Source organism: Mus caroli, chromosome 3 (genome assembly GCF_900094665.2).
Source record: "Mus caroli chromosome 3, CAROLI_EIJ_v1.1, whole genome shotgun sequence".
NCBI classification, from domain to species: domain Eukaryota; kingdom Metazoa; phylum Chordata; class Mammalia; order Rodentia; family Muridae; genus Mus; species Mus caroli.
This window is the reverse complement of record NC_034572.1, coordinates 52,452,471-52,475,008: the sequence shown is the minus strand read 5'-3', so window position 1 is coordinate 52,475,008 and position 22,538 is coordinate 52,452,471. Positions and strand designations below refer to the sequence as shown.

The 22,538-nt window shown below is 43.7% G+C and overlaps 1 protein-coding gene across 1 annotated transcript in view; it reads right to left on the bottom strand.

Moving 5' to 3' along the window:
- Positions 1 to 22,538, bottom strand: part of Med12l (mediator complex subunit 12L) — a 313,727-nt gene that overhangs the window by 254,372 nt on the left and 36,817 nt on the right. Inside the window, exon 6 of the mRNA XM_029474961.1 lies at positions 22,332 to 22,491. Coding sequence (XP_029330821.1) covers positions 22,332 to 22,491 — 160 coding nt within the window. The remainder of the gene's footprint in view (positions 1 to 22,331; positions 22,492 to 22,538) is intronic.

Sequence of the window (22,538 nt, the reverse complement as noted above, 5' to 3'; positions counted from 1 at the left end):
CTTGTTACAGTACTGTGTGGATAAGAACAAGCACAAAAGGCTACGCGTGTTCAGTACAGCTGTAACTTATTTCAAATATTTTTCACCCGTGGATGGCTTAGTCTGCAGTCAAAACCTATCGATGGATACACTGGCTGGATGATATCTCAGTGAATGGCACTTACTTCCCAATTATCCTCATGACATCAAATCTCCAGCACTCAAGTAAAAAGCCAAGCCTTGGCTATACCAGCCTGAAACCCTGAGGGGGACGGGAGTGGGTACGATGGGGAGAATCCTCGGGATTGCTGACTGCCAGTCTCACTCTATATCCAATAAAATAGGAATAGGGCAGAAAGTGGCAGAGAAAAAAATGTATCTTTGTATAAACACACACACATATCTTTTCTTTAATCACTGAATATACTACATTGCAATCTGAATTCCTTTTAGGAATTAGTAAATGTTACCCTCTCGGCACTTTAACACCAGATATCAAATTACAAAGTTAGAGAAATGGCTCAGTGATTAAGAGCTGGATGTTCTTGCCTGATTCCCAGAACCTGAGAGGAGGCTCAAAGGAGGCCCTGGCATTTTCATCGGATAAACAGAAAATAATGGGCGTTGGGAAGATCTGGCTAGAGAGAATCAGAGTAGAAATAAGAAAAAAGGTGGCCACGGAAGGTCCTCTGAGTGGAGAGTCCTTACCACTTCAAGCAACTCAGAAACCAGACCATACCTTCCCTCTCACACTATACAGGAGGACCTGAGGTGTATAAAGGTAGATGTTACAGTTGTGGGTATGAATGCTACTCAGATCATTGACGGATCAACAATGAGAAGAGCTAGGAGGTCCGCAAGCTTCATCAGTTCTTCCTTATATTCCGGGATCCCAAAAGCACATGTCCATCTTCTCTAATGCCTCACCCTTAGATCAGAAAGCTGGCTCAGAGGGGTACAGAGGTCAGAGTCTGTCTGCGCCAGTACCAGTAACACAGATACAAGAGCTATGAGACTGCTCAGGGGCTGTAAGGCTAAGGCAGTCAAAACGGTATGTGGCGCACCTGTTCTAGTCATCAAACTCTGAAATGTATAACCATGCAGTGGGTGAAAGCAGAGGCAATACCCAAAAGATATTGGGCTTCCAAAACTGCAAGAGGAGTAGGGAGCTGGGTGCTAGGCGGAGGAGAAAGGAACAACCATCCTGGTAGCAAACACAACATGCCTAAGACAAGAAGGCCTGGGAGTTCTTGGTGGGGTGAAATAAGCATTGACTTGTTGGCATTAGAAGGATAGACTGTGAAACATGAGCCTACCATCCAAATCTCAAAGTGTCGAACCTTGGCTACCTCTAAATTTCCTCTTCTACAAATAATAAATACCTCTATTACCGTAAAGATCAGTACATTGGCTGGTTTTGTCAACTTGGCACAAGCTAGAGTCATCAGAGAGGAAGGAACAACGCTCCTACACAATGCCTGAGATCCAGCTGTAGGGCATTTTCTCAACTAGGGATCAATGGGGAAGAGCCCAGCTCACATGGTGGGTGGTGCCGTCCCTGGGACTGGTAGTCCTGTGTTCTAAATGACCAAAGCTGAGCAAGCCACAGGATGCAAGCCAGCAGGCAGCACCCCTCCATGGCCTCTGCATCAGCTCCTACCTCCAGGTTCCAGCCCTGCTTAACTTCTGTTGACTTCTTCCTGCTGACTTCCTCCAATGATGAACTGTGATCTGAAAGTATAATCCAAATAAATCCTGTGCTCCCCGGCTTGCTTTTTGGTCACGGTGTTTTATTGCAGCAATAGAAGCCTTAACTAAGGCAGATGACTCACTAGCACACTGAGTGCAAGATACGGCCTGATCAGTAGGACCACAGATTCTAGAAGGGAACAGTGACACTGGCTGCCATTGGACAGCATGTGCTGCTTCTGATATCAGACCTTGACCCCCCACTCAGCTAAGGTAACACCCAACTGATATCATAATGCCTGGTACAGTGTTCATGGAAGCGGTCAAGTTTGATTTCAAGGCTCAAAGGCTTTCAATGGATCCATTGTCCCTAAGGAATGAAGATCAAGCTTCTTACACAGAAACGACACGCGTCTCAAATGCTACCTGCTAGTGTGCACGGGACTGCACTAGCTCGAGCTGCTCTGGTGCTTGGAGGCTGTGCTTGTCCAGAAAGCTGTGTTCTGCTTACCTGTATGCATGAGCAGAAATGTTTCTGGGACCATATGGAATGTCACACTACTCTGGCCTCTGCACACTGGGCCTCCACCTGGTGGGGATGGCTCACCCTTCTCTGAGTGTTACCGCCTCAATCTGCTTTATTTCCGTAAAATTAAGTATTGACGTCAACCAACACATCACGAAGTCCTTCCAAAATAGAAATCGAGTCCCTACCTACTGATTCTGCCTTTCAGCTCTTAGTAGGAACCTAACAACGTCATCACTACATACCTATGGGGTTTGTAACATCACTACAGAAGAAGAAGGAAAAAAAAAAAAAAGACTAAAGGCCTTAACATTGTTCTAACTAGAAGCATTAGTGTGCTATCAAACATCCATGCAAACACTATAATTTACTTTCTTTGTGTGTGGGTGTTTTGCCTGTATACATGTCTGTGTACCACGTACATGTCTTCTGCCCATGACACCAGAAGAGGGTATCAGATCTGATGGTCCTGGAATTAAAGACGATTGTGAGCCACCATGTGGATGCTTCAAATCAAACCTGGGTCCTCTAAACGAGCAACCAGTATCTCCTATCTAGGCACTTTGCATTCTTTGTGACGAAACTCGCCTGTAAACATGTGGGTAAATACCCTTTAGTTCTATGATAGCTAGCTCTGTTGGCCACAATCTTTCCTTTTACAAAAGCAGTTGGAAACTATGTGAGAGGAATGAGAGAGGCTAAGAAACAAAATGCAATTGTAACCAGGGACAAAGGAGCACATGCTGAAGGAAATCTGGTTGCGACAGCACTCTAGGTCAGAGGTGAGAGCCTCCTTACTTGAGGGCATTACTCAAGCCTTCAGGGGGCCATCAGCCAGACTTAGCAGCTGACTGCATGTATGAGCTGCACACTCCATCTCTAAACACTATGTAAGAAACTCTGAAGGCTCATCCAACACTATTCTATTTCACGTTAAGACACTTCCTTGATTAATACCACCTGTAAAAGATAACCAACCGATTGTGAGCCATTAGGAAAACCACATCCCCAAGAAAGGGCTTCTGTCTAGAATTCATAAAGAATCATTACAACTCAATATGTAGAAGACATCTAACTTTAAGATTAGGTTTGGGAGACTCAAATGCATTCTTCTCCAATGAGGATAAACAAATAGGCAAAAGGCACATGCAGAGGTGCTCAACATCAGAAGCGAAGGAGAAGAAAAAAAAAAAAAACTGCAAAGCAAAAGGACAGTGACCCAAAACTATGATGACCACAACGAAAACACAGTCACAAGCATTGGCCAAGATGTGGGAGGAGGGGGGTCCATTTGGACGGCTGACGAGAAGGTGACACTGAAGAAAAAAGAGACGTCTGGCCACCCCTCAAAAAGTTAAACATGGAAACACAATGTAACCCCACTACCTGACAGCCAGCTATCCACAGAGAGATAGCATACATGTATCTTCACAAAGACTGTGTATACACATGCACATGGAGTGCATGGGGACTCCAAATGACAAGAAGTAAATCTAAGCATCAGCTGCTGAGTGACCGAAATGTGGTACGTGCCTACAATGCAGCAAAACTGATGACATATACGGGGAATGCTTTGCTTATGAGACCTGACACAGCATGGAGGAACCATCAAAAATACTAAGTGAAAAAATGCTAGTTTGGTAGTCCTATATATTATATGGCTTATGATGTCCAAAATAAGAAAATCTATACACAAGTAGACTAGTGATGTTAATGAATATGGGGTTTTACACTTGGTGAAAATGTTCTAAAATGGGGTTGATGGTGATACAAATGTCTCCTCCAAGACTGAAACATCCCATCCTTCAGGGAAGCTACTTAAGCAGAAAGTCCTTGCCTGCCAGAGCAGGCAATAAAAGGAGAGACCCTCTGAGACTAGGCGAGAAGGTTTGCAACTTCCCCGGTGCTGTGACCCTTTAATACGGCTCTCCTCATTTTGCAGCCACACACACCCCACCACAAAATTATTTTCATTGCTATTTTATAACTGTAATTTTGCTACTGTTATGAACTGTACATCTGTGTTTTCTGATGCTCTTAGGTGGTTCCTGTGAAAGGGCCATTTCAACCCTAAAGGGGTTGTGACCCACAGGTTGAGTCTCTGGAAGGGGGGAACAGAACTGCAAAGATCCAAAGATGTCAATCTGCAGAGAAGATTCTTGAAACCAGCTGAGCTGCCTGGGAGTGGCTTAGAGCAGTTACTTGCGAAAGACACTCTCGAAGCTGCTCCACTGCCTGCAGGCTATACAGTGTGCTCTAAGCTCCCAGCATTTGTGAGCTGTCACCCAGGCTGGGGTGGGCCTTGGTGATGCAACAGTCTGTGAGTCAATTCTGCTCCAGTAGGTAACCCCTCACCCATATTCCTGTAAGTAACCAAAAAAAAAAAAGCTCACTTGTTGGATTTGGGGTGGGATCCCTATCTGGGGTGAGTAGAACACACAAACATCTTTGGGCTGATTTTATACATGGGTTAATTATATAGCATATGAATTACATCTCAAGGAAGTGATCTGTTTTTTTTCTTAAGATACTTTATTTCCAGTAAGAAATTATCTACATTTCACAAAGCAAAAGTATATTCTATGATTTCTGGAAGAGAGGGCAGTTGGGGGAGATGAGAGGGAGAAGCCAGAGTGGCCATAAGTTTAGGGTTAAAGGTGGGTCGAGGGTGAGGGGACTTACAAACTTCTACATTCTTTTTACTATCCACAACAATATGATTTTTAAAGTTATAATTATCCAAAATCCTGATTTAGCCAATGTTAACTTCTGGAATGAAAACGTGCTTGCCAGTGTGTTGACTAGCAGCCTGGATAAACAACAGCATAAATCAGAGCTACCACACGAGCGTGACAGGAGGCCAAGGGAGTGAGAGCACTGGCTAGGCTGCTGTGTCTGCTGAACTATCAGGAAGCACGCCCTTCTGGCTGGAGGGAGTAAGAGAGCAGAGAGGAAAGGGGTAGCAAGCAAGCAACTGTACACAGCAGAAGCACTACAACGCAATAATAAAAACAAGACACATTAATCCCTTGAAAACATTTGCTGGTGGTTGGGAAGATGTTCGGCAGGTAAGTGCCCTTACTGCTTTTCCAGAGGATCTGAGTTCACTTCCAAGCCCACACAGCAGGCAGCTCACAGCCATCTGTGACTCCAGCTGCAAGGGAGCCAATGACTTCCATAGGCGTCCACATACATGTTACATACACACAGGCCAATAATGATGTAATAATAATAACTCCTTGATATTTTCTTTTGTTCAGATGTGACTCATCAGCAGAGTGAGCTCATATGTGCCAAAAAAGTAGATGCCTTATCAAATAACTATCTAGTTTTATGTGCATACAAGGTTTTCCTGTGTTATTTTTAAACTGGTTTTATTGTCCAAAGACACTGGATATTATACAAACTACTGCTGCTATGAAATTACGAATATGTCCTAGAAGGAAACAAAGAATAAATATCTAAAATAGAAGCCATCAGCACTTAGCTACACAGGCTGGAGGTTCTCCTGGGAACTTCTAAGAGAATTAAGAAAGAAACCACCCGAGGCACGTCATTGATGAGGTCCAGAGAGACATGGGTGTGCAGAGGGACCAGCAGCAGTAGGAGAGATGCTCTGGTGTGCTGTGGGACTCGGGAGGGGAGATGAAGGGTGGCAGTCTGTCACTTCTAGAAGGGAAGCACAAATGAGTTTCACAGGCAGAAGCAGCAATGGAAGCAGAGGCTCCAGCAGTTTGAGGTTTCCCAAGTGATTGTAAAATGACCACAAGAGGGCACTAGTGAAACATTCATCCATCCAAGAATGTTCTCAAGCCAGCAACCCAGGCATCGACTTCACGGGAGTACAGCTTTTCACAAATGTTTAAAAGGCACTGAAGAATTCTGGTCAAAGGAGTACCAGGATCCAATACATAAATGGAAACTAACTCTCAGGAAGTTGCATAAGCAAAGTGAACAGGGGCTACCACATTCAGCGGGGATGTGACCCTGGTAGGGAACAGAGGAGAGGTAGGAGTGGGGCCCTTGCTGGAGGAAAACAGTAGCCAGCCTGATAACAGAGATGAAGGGAAAGGCTGCTCGATTAGGGAAGCTTCCGGATTCACAGTGGAGTGGCTGGGGAGATAACAGTGCCACCCTGTGGGACACACAGAACTACTGGGAGGTGGGAGGCTGCATTCACTGTGGGTACATTAACCTCTTCCTTTAACTACACTTTTAATTTTGAGAGCATTACAGATTTCTGTGGATACCTCCATGTGCAATGACTTTTGCCTTGGCATAGTGAGAGGTTCCCAGTATGAAAAACAGGGCAATATTTATGAAGACTGAGCTAGTACTTTTAATTAACCCCTTAGGACAGGTTTCCCCTCCCCAGGGACCAGGCCCAGGAGAGAACGTTTCCAGCAAGACAACAGACTTGTTGGCTAGCTAATGCCTTTGCTTCCCTGTGTGCGCAACACACTGGGCCCTACTACAGCAAGCTTGTGAATCTGTCCCCCAAGAGGGAGAAGAGACCTCAGGAATGGCAGGAAGGGAGACCCTCCTGAGGATCTTGGTGGCAGGAGACACAGAGGAGTGTAGCTAGAGAAAGGCAGCTGCTGCCAGGCCCCCACCCCAGCAAAGCAGCAGACCTGAGTGTATTCTTACATCTGATACTAATGTCCCCTGCCCGCTTCCAGCTTCTCTTGTAGCTGGTAGGAGCAGGTTCGATCCCTTGGCCAGCAAAACTAAAACTCTCCTCTCCTCTTTCCTCTGCCAGAATGGAGTTCATGCCATGATCATACTGCTGATGGTAGTTTGAGAAAAATTTCAACAATAAAAATGGCACAGCATTCATTTAACTCCACAGACACACAGACACAAACACACCACACACATACACACACACACACACACACACACACAGTGAGTAGCCACTCTGATTCGTCTACTTCTGATCAAACCATAGACAGCTAAGCTTTTTGTGAGGACACAATACAAGACATCTTATAACCAGGTGACCATACAAAATAGCTCCAGATGAAGAAGCTACAAAGCACAGTAACTTCCACATTATACAGAGCAGCCAAAAGATAGTCCTCGTGCCTGCGGTCAACACCCCAGAAACCCCATCCTTAATCTTCCCAGACACCGAGCATGATCTGTCCACCTAGTTAACCTCCGTTCACTTTGCATGCAACACACTCACAACCTCCCTGACACCCTAGTGACTAATAACTGTTTTCTGTACCCACACTCAATGCAATCTGAACTCCAATACAGCAGAGCTGACTCGGGCTTTAGAAAAATTCATTAAAGACAATTGGCTTTGAAGGCTATACGCAGTTTATATACGATAACTCTAAAACCTAAGCCCTTCGATGTTTTGTTCTCTTTGTTTCAAAGCAGCTTTCTAGCCATCACAGAATTAACATTTCACTCAAGCTACAAAAACGTCAGTAGTCCACTTTGAGCAGTTAGTGTTTTTTTAAAACCGTATATATTTACCTATTTAAAACACACATACACAGAAAGTGTTGGGTTGATATTAAGTTTCCTGGTTTGCGTTCTAAGTAATAAATCTTCAAAACAAATGAGCACTCAATTGATAGCCCTTCATCCCTCATCCCACTACATCTCTCCTAGCCTCGAGCACCTAACGTGAGTAGCATAAAGGTACTGGACTGCAAACGGGCTGTGCACATTTAAGAAAGACAGAAAGACTAGAACTGGGAGTGGTGCTGGATTACAATTCCCAAAGGCCCACTCCTAGTGGCATTTAATAGTGTTTGAAGCCGGCCCCTTGGATTAGATAACCTATCAAAGGTCTCCTCCTTGGAGAAGGCGGAGTCTTCCTCTCTCAGCAGCCATTAGCCATCTAGAGTCCTCTGTCTAAGGGGTGATGCTTTGTCATATTTCCCACTCCCATGTTGGCATGCCAACTGATGTTGTCATTACACTGGTCTTCTTTTAAGTAAACATATTTTTGAGATTTTTATGGGTATAGCTTTCTCGTAGCCTACAGAAGATCCCATCTCACAGCAGACTTCCTGGTCCGCTGGCTCTTACACTCTTTCTGACCCCTCTTCCATGATGTTAACTGACCCTTAGGTACAGAGGTTGTGTTGTTGGCATACTAGTTGGTGCTAGGTACCCTATAACCTGTTGCTTTCTGCATTTTGAGCAGTTGTAGATTTCTGCCATGTTCTTTATCTGCTACAAAAAGATTCTTTGATGAGGGTAGGAGCTACACGTGTCTGTCTGTGATTATAAAGATAACTCTTTATAATGTAACTAGGAATCAATCATACTGTTTTATGAAAGTGACTTAGTTGTTCTGCTCTAAAGCCCACAGGCTCACCAGCTATGGGTAGCTGGCCAGGTTTATAGTACTGCATGGATTCTCCCCTTTTAGGGGGTCTTAAATCAAACTGGACAGCTGTCAGGACGTAAGTGACACTATCGCTGCAACCTTGGGGATAGCGTGTCTTGCTGGTCGTTGTTACGGTTCGTATACTTACACTTCGCTTCTGGATAAGAGTGTTGACTGCTTTTTTTCCCCATGGCAATTTGCAGAGCTCCTTTGGATACTGGAAAAGCTAATTTCAAGGGAGGATGCTTTAGGATCAATTATATCTAATTCTTCAAAGTTCTTTGTCCAAATAAGTGCTGCCTTTAGCAATAGCATCTTACCTTAGAGTTTTAAGAAGCAACTAAGAGCAACGGCAGTACTCTATACTGTTTTGGGAGTCCCCTGGACTCCCCTGCAAACAACTCTAAGGGCGACTTCCCACACCCGGCAGTAAAAGAGTGTGTGTGGTTTTTTTTGGGAGGGGGGTGTCTGTATTTTGTTTGTGTGCTTTGTTTTGACAGTCTATGGCTCTTGGAGAGGGATGCAATTTTTAATATAAATAAATGATTGCTCATATGCAACATATCTATCTCTTTAGGATGTATGTTTGCTTTTTGGTTTAATAAACAGTAGATATGTATGTTTACTAAACAATTGTTTAAAAATAAATCCATGCTGTGTTAAAAAAAAAGGCATATTTTGACAAGTACCGAATACATGTTTACTCACTGGGATACTGAGTAAACCATAGCTAGAAAACTGGACATAGCACAAACATCTATATCTATTAATGAGTGAGTATCCCAACAGACAACAGTAAACCCACACAACAAAAGCCTAAGAAGTCGCAAGACTACCAGGGAATCTCCAGGATCTATGGAGTCAAAGAAGACAGGCTACTGTAAGGTATGTAGTAAACCATCTTTTACATAGAGATGAAAGGAAAAAGGATGCATGTATTTGCAAACTTTTGCAAAAATAACAAGCTAGCAAGAAATGGCTGAGGGTAAAGAGAATATAAAGGAATGAACAAACCTCTGCGTATTCGTTAATACTTTTAAGTGTTAAGATGGTGCTGTACTGCATGTTGAAAATATGAAATTTAAAGAAACTCAAAATGAAAGAGTGTATATTAACAATAACAGAATGAGCAAGATTGCTCAGTGGGCTGAGGAACTTGCCACCCAAGCCTGGTGAGCCAAACCTAGTCCCAGAACCCATGAAAAAGTCAAAGAAGAGAACGGAGTCTACAAAGTTCCTGATTCCCACCCATGTCCTTGTGAGAAATGAGATCTAAAGAACACTGGAAATATGGAGACAGTTCTAGCTTGAAGCCTGTCTCCAGAATCTATAAAGTTAGCCTGTGGTCTCTTCAAGAATTCAAGCTGGAAGTAAGCTGTTTGGCTAGATAAGAAACCAGACTGTCAACGATGTGTTTCGAGGGGCTTATTTTTTGCAGTCCGAATGCGCAAGTGACATCAGAAATAACTCACCATGAAAAGGGGGCCACTGTTTCTCCTTCGTATTGGGGGATGATAAGAATGGTCCCAACTGCACAGCCAACCTCAAAACCTCACATGGCACATTAGAAAGACTGAGTAAACAGCAGTGCCCTCAGCAGTTTAGCCACAAAGCAGTTTAAACAGCTTCTAACCCACCCCTTCCTCTAAAAAAGACCTCGTGGATTCAACATGGCATCATCAGTGGTCACTGCAGAGAGCGACCAGCAACTCCTACCAGAATGAAAGCTGCTCACACTGCAGACGGGTTCACTTCTCTTTCTCTGCTCTGGCACCCTGAACTCTGCTCTGCTCTTCCTGTCCCCAATAGCATCAGTGACAACAGTTCTGTCCATTTCCAACACCGCGCCCACTGCCAGCATCCTCGCACCTTGCAAAGCTTGCTGGGTTTGAGAGCCTGGATCCATCACATGCACACATCAGCAGCAATCACCTCCCCGCAGGGAGGAGAAAAGGCATCGTCCAGTGTCCCAGGCCACATCAGTTTAAACAAAATGTGGTAGTAAAACCTACATGGTAACAGTGTAGTGCCGGGAATAATCAACCATGCTGGCTAGTCATGACAGTGCCCCTCATAGCGGTTGTACCATACTAACAGTCTATGCTGACTGTGTGCCATGGGTTGTTCTAAACACTTTAGAGGTAGGGATTCGTTTCATGAAATATCGATCCTCCTCATTCCCACAGAGTGCTGTCAGTCATCTCTGTTTTATAGCCGGGAAAAGTGAACGATAGTGTTGTGAGCATAACAGGAATCACAAACCCGCTCACAGCTCCCCATTATCCACGTGAGGATATAGCATCCTTTCCAGCAGACAACAACTCCACAGCTGACCCTTGACCCTGAACCCTGATCAAGCCGAAGCTGAAGCAAGGACAGCCAATGCACAGGAAGCATTTGATGTCCTGCTCCTTCCATCAGGTGCTGACCTGCATCCACCATCCTTCTGCCAGAAATGTCCTTACCTGACTCAACCCACGCTCAGCTGCCCTAGGAAACCACCTTCTTTCTAAACTAAACTGCTAAGGCTGATTCTCCGGAACTGCACTCATCCCTTTCCCTATTCACTCTGCCTTCTAAGATTTGGACTGTGTAGACACACCCCCCCTACCAAAACCAGGAACAACTAGAGATGGAGTGAGGTCTATTCTTTTCCTCGGTTCCCACTGCCTGGCTGGCACAGTATCCAAGCATGGGTTTTGGAGCCTACTTCCTGAATAACTGGGCTCAAGCTCTTTGTCCAATACTGGCTCACAGGGTCCTCATCTGTGAAATAAGACTCTAGCCTTCTCAGAGTATTCAACTAATAAATCAGAAAATGGGCAAAATATACACCAACTCCAGCAGCATTCATTAATGAGATAGGGTCTATGGTGCCCCTGTATAACACAGCAATACCAACCAAAGGCCAACAGTGCTAGTGAGGGACTCAGAGCCAGAAGACAGAACAACACCCAAGGCTGAAAAACTTCCTCAATAAGCCACATTTCTTGAAACTTGGAAGACAACTCAGTTAGCAAAGTACTGCCTGTGTAAGCACAGGACCACATTTAAAAAAAAAAAAATCTTATTTGTTTTCTGATACAACACATCCCAATTGCAGTTTCCCCTCCCTCTACTCCTCCCAATTCTCCTGTACCTCCTCACTCTCCAGATCCACACTCTCCCATACCCCATCCCCCAAAAGAGCAGGACTCTCAGGAACATCAACTGAACATGCCACAAAAAGACCAGGCACCAACCTTTACATCAAGGCTGGGAGAGGCAACCTAGTAGGAAGAAACAGGTCCCGTAAGTAGGCAAAAGAGTCAGAGACACCTAAGACATACTCACTCCTTCTGTCAGAAGTCCCCCTAAAACACACCGCAAACAACCATGACGTGTATATACAGAGGACCATGATTCAATCCCTCAGAATGCTCACAAAAATGTCTGGACACTTGCAACCCCAGTGCTGTAGCAGCAGAGACGGATGGACAGACAGTCTTGTTTAATCAGCCTGCTTCAGGTCAATGAGACCCTGTCTCAAAAAACAAAAGTACCTGGTACCTGAAAAATACTTGATGTTGACCTCAGGCACAGGCAAGGGCACAAACACACATGTACACATAGTAATGTTGCTGTGACAAAATACTGAGCAAAGCCAACTTAGAGAAAAAGGTGTTTACTTAACATACAAGCTGTATCCCCACTGAGGGAAGCAAAGGCAGGGACCTGAAGACAACAGAAGAATGCAAAAGGAGAGAAGGGACCTGCTCAGCTACCTCTCTGCTATAGTCCAGGTCCAGGGATGTCGCCAACCACAGCACCATAGCAGGCCAGGCCCCTCTCTGTCACTTAGCTATTAAGAGAATTCCCCACAGACATGTCCACATGCCAATCTGGTGAAAGCAATTCCCAACTGAGGTTCACTCTTCCCAGGTATGTTAACTTGACAGCCAAGATTAGCCATCACAAGAACACACAAGAACACACACACAAACACACACACACCTCTTCAGCACATCAACCTCAGAGCAATGGGCACTTGTCTCCCTCATTGTGCCAGTTCAAAAACACATAACACTATTTGGTCCAATGACAGCAGTGTCTGTAACAAATATTATAGCTGTTATATTAGCTAATTCGGCAGCTTAACAATGGTTCCCAGGGTAAAATCCTACAGACAAGTGTACTGCTTCCACTGACAGAACTAGGCTTCCTAAGAATCTTAAACACAACAGTGGTAACTGCGTTTGAGACTTAGCTTCTCACTCATAACTATTAGCCGGCCCATTTAAAGTGTTTTTCTCTGTTAAGATCAAAACATTTAAGGCAGCTAAACATATCGATTCTCTGGGAAACAAAACAGATTCAACTCACAAGATAACTGAAACTAAACAACCCCTTATTGCTTCCCACAGAAGACTAAACTAGTTTAATGCTATGGAAGTTAAGTATGGACTTGTCAAAAAACTAAAAACAGAAGCACCCTAACATGACACAGCTACCGCCATTCCTGGGCACATATGAAGGATTCTACCTCCCACTACAGTGATACCTGCACATTCACATTCATTGCTCCTCTATTCACAAAATAAGGAGAAAACAGTTAAACATCCATCAACAACAATAACAAAAAAAATAATGATAATGTGGCAAATACATACAATGGAATCTTAACTGTTAAAATTAATATATGAAATTTCCAGGGAAACAGGTGGAACCAAAAACTACATTAAATGACAGGGCCCAGTATCAGGAAGACTAACGCTACACACATATTCTCTCTCATACCTGGCTCCTAACTTTTAAAGTTTGTGAATATGTGAGGAGTTGTACTGGTGGGTACCAGCTCTGAACGTAGATAATTCTGACGAAGTCAGGGTTTCCATTGCCATAACAAGCACCAGGACCAAAAGCAACTTGGGGAGAAAAGCTTTGCTTCCATCTCACAGATGGCAGCCCCTCATGAAAAAATCAGGGTAGACACTAGAGGCAGGAACCTAAGCAGAGCATGAGAATATCTAAGAAGGGAGTGCTAAGGCCAGGAGGGAGTGCTGCAACTGGCTTGCTCAGCCTGCTTTCCTTACAGGGTACCATCCACATCCCTAATTTAAGAAATGTCCCACAGAGTGTCCTTATGCAGGCATTTTCCCAACTGTCACTCCTGTATCTCTGAAACTCTCTTGTATCATTTTGAAACAAAGCCATGAAAGGGGAACAAGAAGTCCTGAGGAGTGTTGATAAAGGGGAACGTGTAACAGGAAAGGAATAGAGGAGAGGAGAGAGAACACTGGGGTAGACGGGAACAAGGGATAGAGAGCAAGGGGAAGGGGTTGGGGAGATGCTCCAGTTTGCTTCCCTGTTGCTGCAACAAAACACTTACCAAAATATAACCTGGGAGAGGAGATTTATTTAGCACAGTCATCTTTGAGGGACACCAGGTCAGGAACCTGGAGGCAGGACCCTAAGCAGAGACTACAGCAGCTTGCTGACTGCTGGCTCACTTGCCACATTGTCATCCAGTTTTATTTTGTTTTGTTTTGTTTTGTTTTGTTTTGTAACTAACCCAGGACCACCAGCCCAGGGAATAGAATTACCCACAGTGGGCTGGGTCCCCCCATCAGTCACTAATCAAGAAAATCGCCAAAAGACATGTCCATCCATGGCCCAAGCTAGTGAGTCAATGTGTCAATTGAGGATCTTTCTTCCCAAATGACTCTAGTTTGTAACAAGTTGCCAAAATAATAGCCAGCAAAAGAGAAACACCAAAAGCTATTTTTGTTTAGTGAAAAAAAAAAGTGTTATAACCAAGCCTAATCATCGTAAGCCAACAAAAATAAAATTATTTGTTTAGACATGCTCTCATTATGTATCCCTGGCTTGTCCTCGACTCTCTAAGTAGACCAGGCTAGCCTTCAAGCTCACAGAGATTAACCTACCTCTACCATCCAAGTGCTAGATTAAAGGCACACATCATCAGGCCTGCCAAATACAGTGTTTTAAAAGACAGTTGAAAATAAGTGTTTTATTTCTGATGTTCTCACTCTTAAGTTACAATGTTCTCCAGTTAGTGGCTTTCACCAAACATCCTAAATGTGTGTGTGTGTGTGTGTGTGTGTGTGTGCGCGCATGTGTGTCTCATAAGGGCTAAGAATTATAAACTTGACCTTAAGCTTCCTTAATTCCATTTAAATATATAAGTATCTGTCCTGATATCTCCGTTTGTCCAGCCCATTATACCCTGCTTTAAGATATTCATGAAAGGTTTCCTGCTGACTCAAGCCCCTCTCCCGCTCTCACATCTGTTAATTTTAAATATACTGAGGAAGTCCTGCCAGCACAAGCTTCCTAGGACCACAGTCCCTTTAATCTATTATGGTGGCCTGATTAAGAATAGCCGGGCAGTGGCGGTGCATACCTTTAATCCCAGCACTTGGGAGTCAGAGACAGGTGGATTTCCGAGTTCAAGGCCAGCTTGGTCTACAGAGTGAGTACCAGGACAGCCAGGGCTACACAGAGAAACCCTGTCTCAAAAAACTTAAAAAAAAATAAAAAATAAAAAAAGAATGGCCCCAACAGGCTCATATGTTTGGATGCTCAGTCAATAGAGAATGGAACTGTTTGAAAGGGTCTGGAGGGGTAGCCTTGTTGGAATAGGTGTGGCCTTGTTAGAATAGACATGTTACTGCAGGTGAGGTCTGTGATTTCAAATACGATAGAGACATAGATGAGAGAGAGAGAGAGACAGAGAGAGAGAGAGAGAGAGAGAGAGATTGTGTATGTATGTGCGTGTATGGGATGTGTATGTGTAGTATGTGTATATATGTGTGTGTATCGCAGATCAGGATGTAGCTCTCAGCTACTTCTGCACCAACCCTGCCTGCCACCTGAAACTGTAAGCAAGCCCCCAATTAATTACTTTCTTTGATAAGTGTTGCCTTGGTGATCATGTCTCGTCGCAGCAATAGAGCCGTGACTAAGATACCTATATATTAGATCTATACCTTTTACATGATAGTGTTTGTGTGTTGCCTCATTGTTACTGTTAGCTCACTTAGCTTTAGGAAAAAGAAACTTCTTCCAATAAAATTAAACAGCACTGTTTTATAGCTCTGTTCCAATGCTGAACGTGGAGCAGAAAATAAAACATATGTTTCTATTACAAGGGAATCAAAGCAATTTCTATTGAAAACACTCTACAAATCCTAAAAAACATTATCAAGATGATGAAAGTCATAAAAGCCAATACTAGGAAACAATGACATGTGATAGTCAATCTTGCCCCAAACATGCTGAACGATGTTTTCCCTCTCAAAGTCAGAACACAGAACTTAATTCTGCAAGTTAATCTTCTCAAGTGCGTTCAATCTCATCCGGCTCGTGAGAGTGTCTGCTTGCCTATATAGCTTACTTGACTATGAACCTTGCTGCATAATGACTGTGTTGATGCAGGCAAGTGCTTCTAAATGCTCTGTACAATTAGAGAAGCTGAAAACAGTAGAGGAAAACACAAGAGGCCACCAGATGTAGCAAGGTCACAATAAAAACAAAAAAGATTAGGTATCTGAAAAGTAGAATCGTTCCATACACTATGCATGGCATACAGCACTTACATGTTAAAAATACATACAAAAAGGTTCCCACATGCCTGGGGCTAAAGCAAGGCTGGTCAAGTGATTCCAAGTGAGAGGGAACCCAACCCACTCAGAATGTAGCCACCACAGCATCTCCAAATCAAGTATTCAGTCTGAGAAAAGAGCTACCAGGTATTAAGAAAATAGTTCCAGCAAACTTGACTGGCTCCCTATACCCAGCACACAGGAGTTAGCTGTACCCCTATGCCCAGCACACAGGACTTGTCTATGCCCCCATACACCCAGCACCCTGGACTTAGCTGTGGCCCCCATACTCAGCACACAGGAGTTAGCTGCGGCCCTCCACACCCAGCACACAGTAAAGTGGAAACTTAAGAGTTCTTTGGAAAGTTGGTTGTATGGTGTTTTGCTGGGGCAAACATTTCATTAAAGTGGACACAGGTACAAAAGGCAGACTCCTGGAGGAACAATTAACTGAAGCAGTCACAGGAGAGAGGATGTGAAAAAAAAGCATGCATGTAAAAGAACATGTGATGAAAGATTCTTTTCTAACGACACACATGTATTGGTCTGTCTTACATTTGTAGTTGAGCTGCATTCATCAGGATGCCATAAAAACACACCAAAACACTTCTGGTGGTATGCTGCAGTTTGTTGCTGCTTCCAAGGACTCAGGCTGATTGGACATCCATGCTGATACAAGGCATGTGGAGGACATGTGATGTTTGGAGGGTATAAATAGGAGTCCACAGAGTGACGGAGATAGAGCTTGGCTTGCTGGTACAGCTAGCTGTGCAATGCTTGTGAGTCTCTCATCTTCCCTAATCTTCACTTCCCTAAGAGAGGCACAGTTGAGAACTTCTCCTGGCATTCCTATTGGTCCCTCCTGCTTACTCAAGCTGAGGCTGAGGCCTAGCTGTTCCTGCTAGGTCAGGTCATGTCACCCCTGTTGCTAACCCGACTCTACTGAACTGGACTGCTGGTGCATCCATGAGGTGTTTGGGAGTGGATCGAGCTGCTGCTGCCTGTTAACCTGTGAACTGAACTGCCAATTTCCAGACAACACAGACAGGAATTGCTCCAAAGAACCTTTCTAAACAGGTTCACTTCCCCCCAACCTGTATCCTTTCTTTTCCACTACCTCTGGTGGGTGGTGGGTTACTAGGAAGGCTAAAGCATTTAAGAACCCTCATTAAAAATAGGATTTGAAAAAAATTAAAGTTACAACACAGGAGTTAGCTGTGGCTCCAAGACCCAGCACATGGGAATTAGCCTCTTTATCTATCTGCTCCATTTGTTGAGTTACAATCCAGCACAGAAGCAGGAAGTAAATGCTTGGGACAAAAATTGGCTAAATGATGCCCTAAGCCTTTTACAAACCTCAACTCCATAAATATTCATAACCACTCAGATTTGAAACTCATTTCTGTACATAAGGAATGGCTCCACAAAACCTATGTGTCAAGACGGAAAATGCCATGCTGGAAAGTTGGTTAAAAGGCTGTGTCTCAATAGGATGCTATTTCAGCTTATAGTCACACAGACTGGATTTTAGAGCACTTGTTAAAAAAAAAAATACTGTTGGGATCTACATTGTTCACTCATTGCCCTGAACTTTATCAGATGTGTAAAAGCCAGAGACTGAATTCGCCACAACCAACAGTGATTGCTCAGTGTGCTGCTATGATGCAGGACTTGCATTTGATGCTGTGTGTATGGTCTGCCCTTACACAGATGGAACTGGCATTAATTGTGGTTGCCCTCCCAGGGAGCATAAAGCACAGAGTTACGGAGTTTGTTTAGTAAACAAGCCAGACCTTGTTGGAGAAATGGTGAGATAAGCAAATCAAGTTGGAAAATCCTAGATGCTCAATTTTCAATTAAAATAAGGAGCCATGATGACCTTATAAGAGCCATAGACCTTGGTTAGAACACTGAAGCCTTCTTCCATTGCAGGATTACAGTCCTTGAAGAACTCTTGAAGAAAGGTATCCAATACAGCCAAATACATGAGGTTGCCATTAAGACAAGAACGAGAAGTCTCTGAACCTCTAGTACCTGTAGTTGCTAATAAAGACATCAGAAGCTTGAACGAAGTAGAAAATGGGGCAGATGGGCAAAGGGATTTCTAGCAACCTAGCCATGTGTGCTGGACATGGAAACTCACCAAAGTGTGTGAGGGACTAGGCTGACAGGGTTCTTGAACTTGAAACTCCCTGTTTAATGTATGCGATGGGGGAAGACAACACTACAGCACGCAAACATATGTTTTTATGTTCTGGTGTGGTGGCCGTAACGAGAATGGCCTCCATAGGCTCACGTTTGAATGCTTGCTCCATGGTTGGTGGCGCTGTTTGGAGAGGATTAGGAGGTATGACTTTGTGAGAGAAGGTGTGTCACTGGAGGTGGGTGGGCTTTGATGTTTTAAAGTCCATGCCATTCTCAAATCAGGATGTTCTCTCTCTCTCACACTCACTCACTCACTGGTTCATGCCTGCTCCCCAACCCCACCCCCATCCCTGCCTTGTGGTTGTCTCAACACATAGGATCCAGCTACTGCTCCAGCACCATGCCTGCCTGCCTGCCTGCTGCCATGCTCCCCAGTGCTTTCTTTTATAAGTTGTTTTGGCCATGGTGTGTTATCACAGCAACAGAACAGAACTAAGACGTCTGTTGGCACATCAGCAGTCCTACATTACCTTACAGACCATAATGGCATTTGACTGGACATACTACATTAATTTAATATATACATTATGTTTACAATGGACTCATATAAAGTCTCACCTTTGTTTTTCCTTTGTTGTTTAATATGCCTTGCATGGTCCCAGAATCCAGGAGGCTCAAACATCGAGTGGTCCTACATCAATTATTGCAAAAGCTCTGATCTGAGTCTTTATTGACTCTGACATTGGGGGCTTGTGACATTTTTACTAATTATTAATTTTACATGCGTGGGTGTCTTGTGGGCAATGTATGGTGCCCTCAGGATAGAAGAGGCTACTAGGGCCCCTAGAACTAAGTTACAGGCTGTTGTGACCCTCCATATGGAGTGCTGGACATGGAGCCCAGGCTCTCTTTAAAAGTATCCAGTAATGTTAACCACTGAGCCCTCTCTCTCACCCCCAATTTTTTAGATGTAGCTTTGGTTAGTTTGGAATTCCCTTAGTAGACCAGGCTAGCCTCAAACTATCAGAGATCCACCTGCCTCTGCCTCTGCCTCTGCTTCTGGGTGCTAAGATTAAAGTCATGGTTCAACATACCTGACGAAACTTTGTTATAGCAAAAAAATTAAATAAGTAAAAAGTAATAATAATAAAATGAAACACGTGTAAGAATACAGAAAGCTAGGCTTGGTGTCATATGCTTGTAGTCCTAGAATTCAGCAGGCTAAATCAGGGGGAACTCTTAAGTATGAGGCCAGCCTAGGCTATAAAATAAGCCCTACTTTCAAAAAGAGATTATAGGATAAATAGTAATTACAGAGTTAAATTACTCAATAACTAATACAAAGGGTGAGATAGTAATTTTTTAGTATAGAAATGTGACATATACCACCTTATAATATTATATAACATGCCAAGATGATCACATAATTGCTGCCTTAATTAGGTTTCTACATAATCAAAATAACATGGCGGATAAAGGGTTTATTTCAATGTATAGCTCCACAGTCCCACAGTTCAGTCATGGAATGCATTCCATAACTGAAGGAAGTCAGAGCAAGAACTCTAGCAAGGCAGGAACCTGGAGGAAGAAGCTGACTCAGAGGTCATAGAGGAGTTCTGCTTACTGGCTTGTTCAATATTTCTTACAGCACCCAAGACCCTCGGAGCAGGACTGGAACCAACACAGTAAACCAGGCCCTCCCTTATCAATCATCAATCAAGAAAATGCACCGCAGCACAATCTGGTAGGGCGCTTCCTCGGTTGAGGTTCTGGTAGGGCGCTTCCTCGGTTGAGGTTCTTGCTTCCCAAATGAGCCAAGCCGACATAAAACTAACCAGAACAATTGCTTGTGTGATATTCCCAACAGAGAACAGCCACCATCTGATCACGAGAAACTGGAGGAAGGGAAACGGGGGACCACTCTAAAATAAAACTTGCCCCTTTCAGAAACATCAGTCAAGGAAAAGAAAGGCTTGAGAACTATCCTTCATTTAAAACAACTAAAAACAGATGAGATGGATGAGCAGGACATGGAGAAAGAGACTGAACCCGCAGCCACATGCTGGCAGAACTGGGTCACACCACATAACTCTCTCAACGTTCTCATAGCAGTAGGTTCCCAACCTGTGGGTTGCAACCTCTTTGCTGGGGTCAAATGACCCTTTCACAGAGGTTACATAGCAGATATCCTGTATGTTAGATATTTACTTTGCAATTCATAACAGTAGCAATCATGCAGTTATGAAGCAACAAAATAATTTTATGATGGGAGGGGTCACTACAACATAAGGAACTGTATTAAAGGGTTGCAGCATTAGGAAGGCTGAGCACCACAAACCTAAGAGGTTATAAGCAAATTCCTAAAACTTAGACAATCCTAAGTTGTTCTTAACTTCAGACTTTAGCATTTTCCAGACTCCAAGCCTGTATGTGCTATCCCGAGAAAGGGTACAAAAAGCGTTTCAACAACTTAAACACTAACAGTTTTACATCTACAATAGGAATCATAAAGACCCAAGATGCTCTCTAGACGTAATCAAAAGACAAATCCTAGTGTGTGCTATGTTGCTTACGAAGGGACAGAAAAACGCAACTGGTGAGTGAATCCAACAGACAAGCTTTTATGAATACGCAAATAGTGGAAATGTTAGCTTTGAGGCAGGAAGAACACACCTCCTCAAGCCATCTAATGCTAGGGATAAGCGAAGGCACTGACGGTAAGATGACCATGAAAAGAAGTCCACCACGCTCTCTGCTAGAAAAGACACTTCCCTTCCCTTGGTGAAGGGTCTTGCATTCCATGGTAACACTCTCAAACCTAGGATGGACAGGGCTTAGACAACTCTTGTTTATTCTAAAACTGTTCTGAGATGCGGCTGGGAGACTAACTTCTGCATATCTTTTTGTCCCAGGTTCTGCCAACTGGGCTACCCAAGCACCTCTTTCATATACTCACCATTAAACTGAACATCAAAGAAAATATTTGCAAGAACAAATAACAACAACAACAACAAATGAATGTGTGCATGTGTGCACACCTAAAGAATAGAGCACTCTCATCAGCTAGAGAGGCTGCAAGTTTCAAGGATTATAAATGGATAAAATTCTTAAAATATACATACACAGAAAAAATGACATCAGACACAGGCAAACATAAATGTTTCCGGCCTCGTTATTCATATCTGTGTTTTAAAAATGACTGAACAATATCTGTAATCAGGGTGCTACACTAAGAGAGCAGCACTGAGGAATTCAAGAAAAAATCCAGCCCAGAACCACTCAAAATGTCCACGCAGCCTTATTGTACAGTTTGTATGTGTAAATATAGATAACCAGTAAGTTAATATAATTGGTAGTATTAATAATTGCAAATCAAATAAAGAACGAGGCAACAGCAATTTTACCCAGAGTGGTCCCAGATTTCACTGATCAGTACCACAGTGGAACAGGGAGCACACACTTGGGCTTCTATCCCAGGGGAGGGAAGCAGTGCCTGCCTGCTTCCGGTAAGGCTTAAAGTAAAAAACAACATGCAGGCTGCTGGTGCTGGCCAGAGCAGGCAGCAGGTGAGCAGGGCAGCTGACTATAAAAGGATTCTGAGCACAATTTAACAGGATCACTCCAGCTACAATGCAGAAAACTGTGTTGAAGTAGCAAGATTTACTGGCATCAACTGTCATTATACACACAAAGGCAGTGGCACTGACCAGAAAAAGAGGCGGTGAGCACAGGGGTGTAGAGGGTAAGGAACAGTTGTCTACATGGACTGGAGGCCTGCTCAGCTGCAGCGAAAGCATGCAGGAAAGCCAGCCGGAGGTTGCTTCTGTCCAGACAAGAGACGATGGTGGTCTGACCAGCATCTTCACAGCTGTGCTAGTACAGAGCTCTGACAGGGTACATTCTGGAGATATCAACAGGGCTTGCTACCTGTCAGCTGCACAGGGGAGCTGGGATGCTGAGTTCCCAGAGGGTGCAGGTGACAATTATTTGAAGAGCCAATAGTGAAATATAAAACATTGCCCACTGGCTCACTTACCCAAATTGGGATCGGGAGCCTGGCGTTTCTTAATTTTAGCTTCAGAAATAGCAGAGTAATAGGCACAAGTCATCTTGATCAGCCACGTTGCCCGAACCATTGGCACAGAATACTTAGCTAAATATGCAAAGACGTCCTCCTTTTTACTGAGGATGGGGACCTAAAAAGAAATAACATATGACAATCACACACTAGAGCATTGCTAAG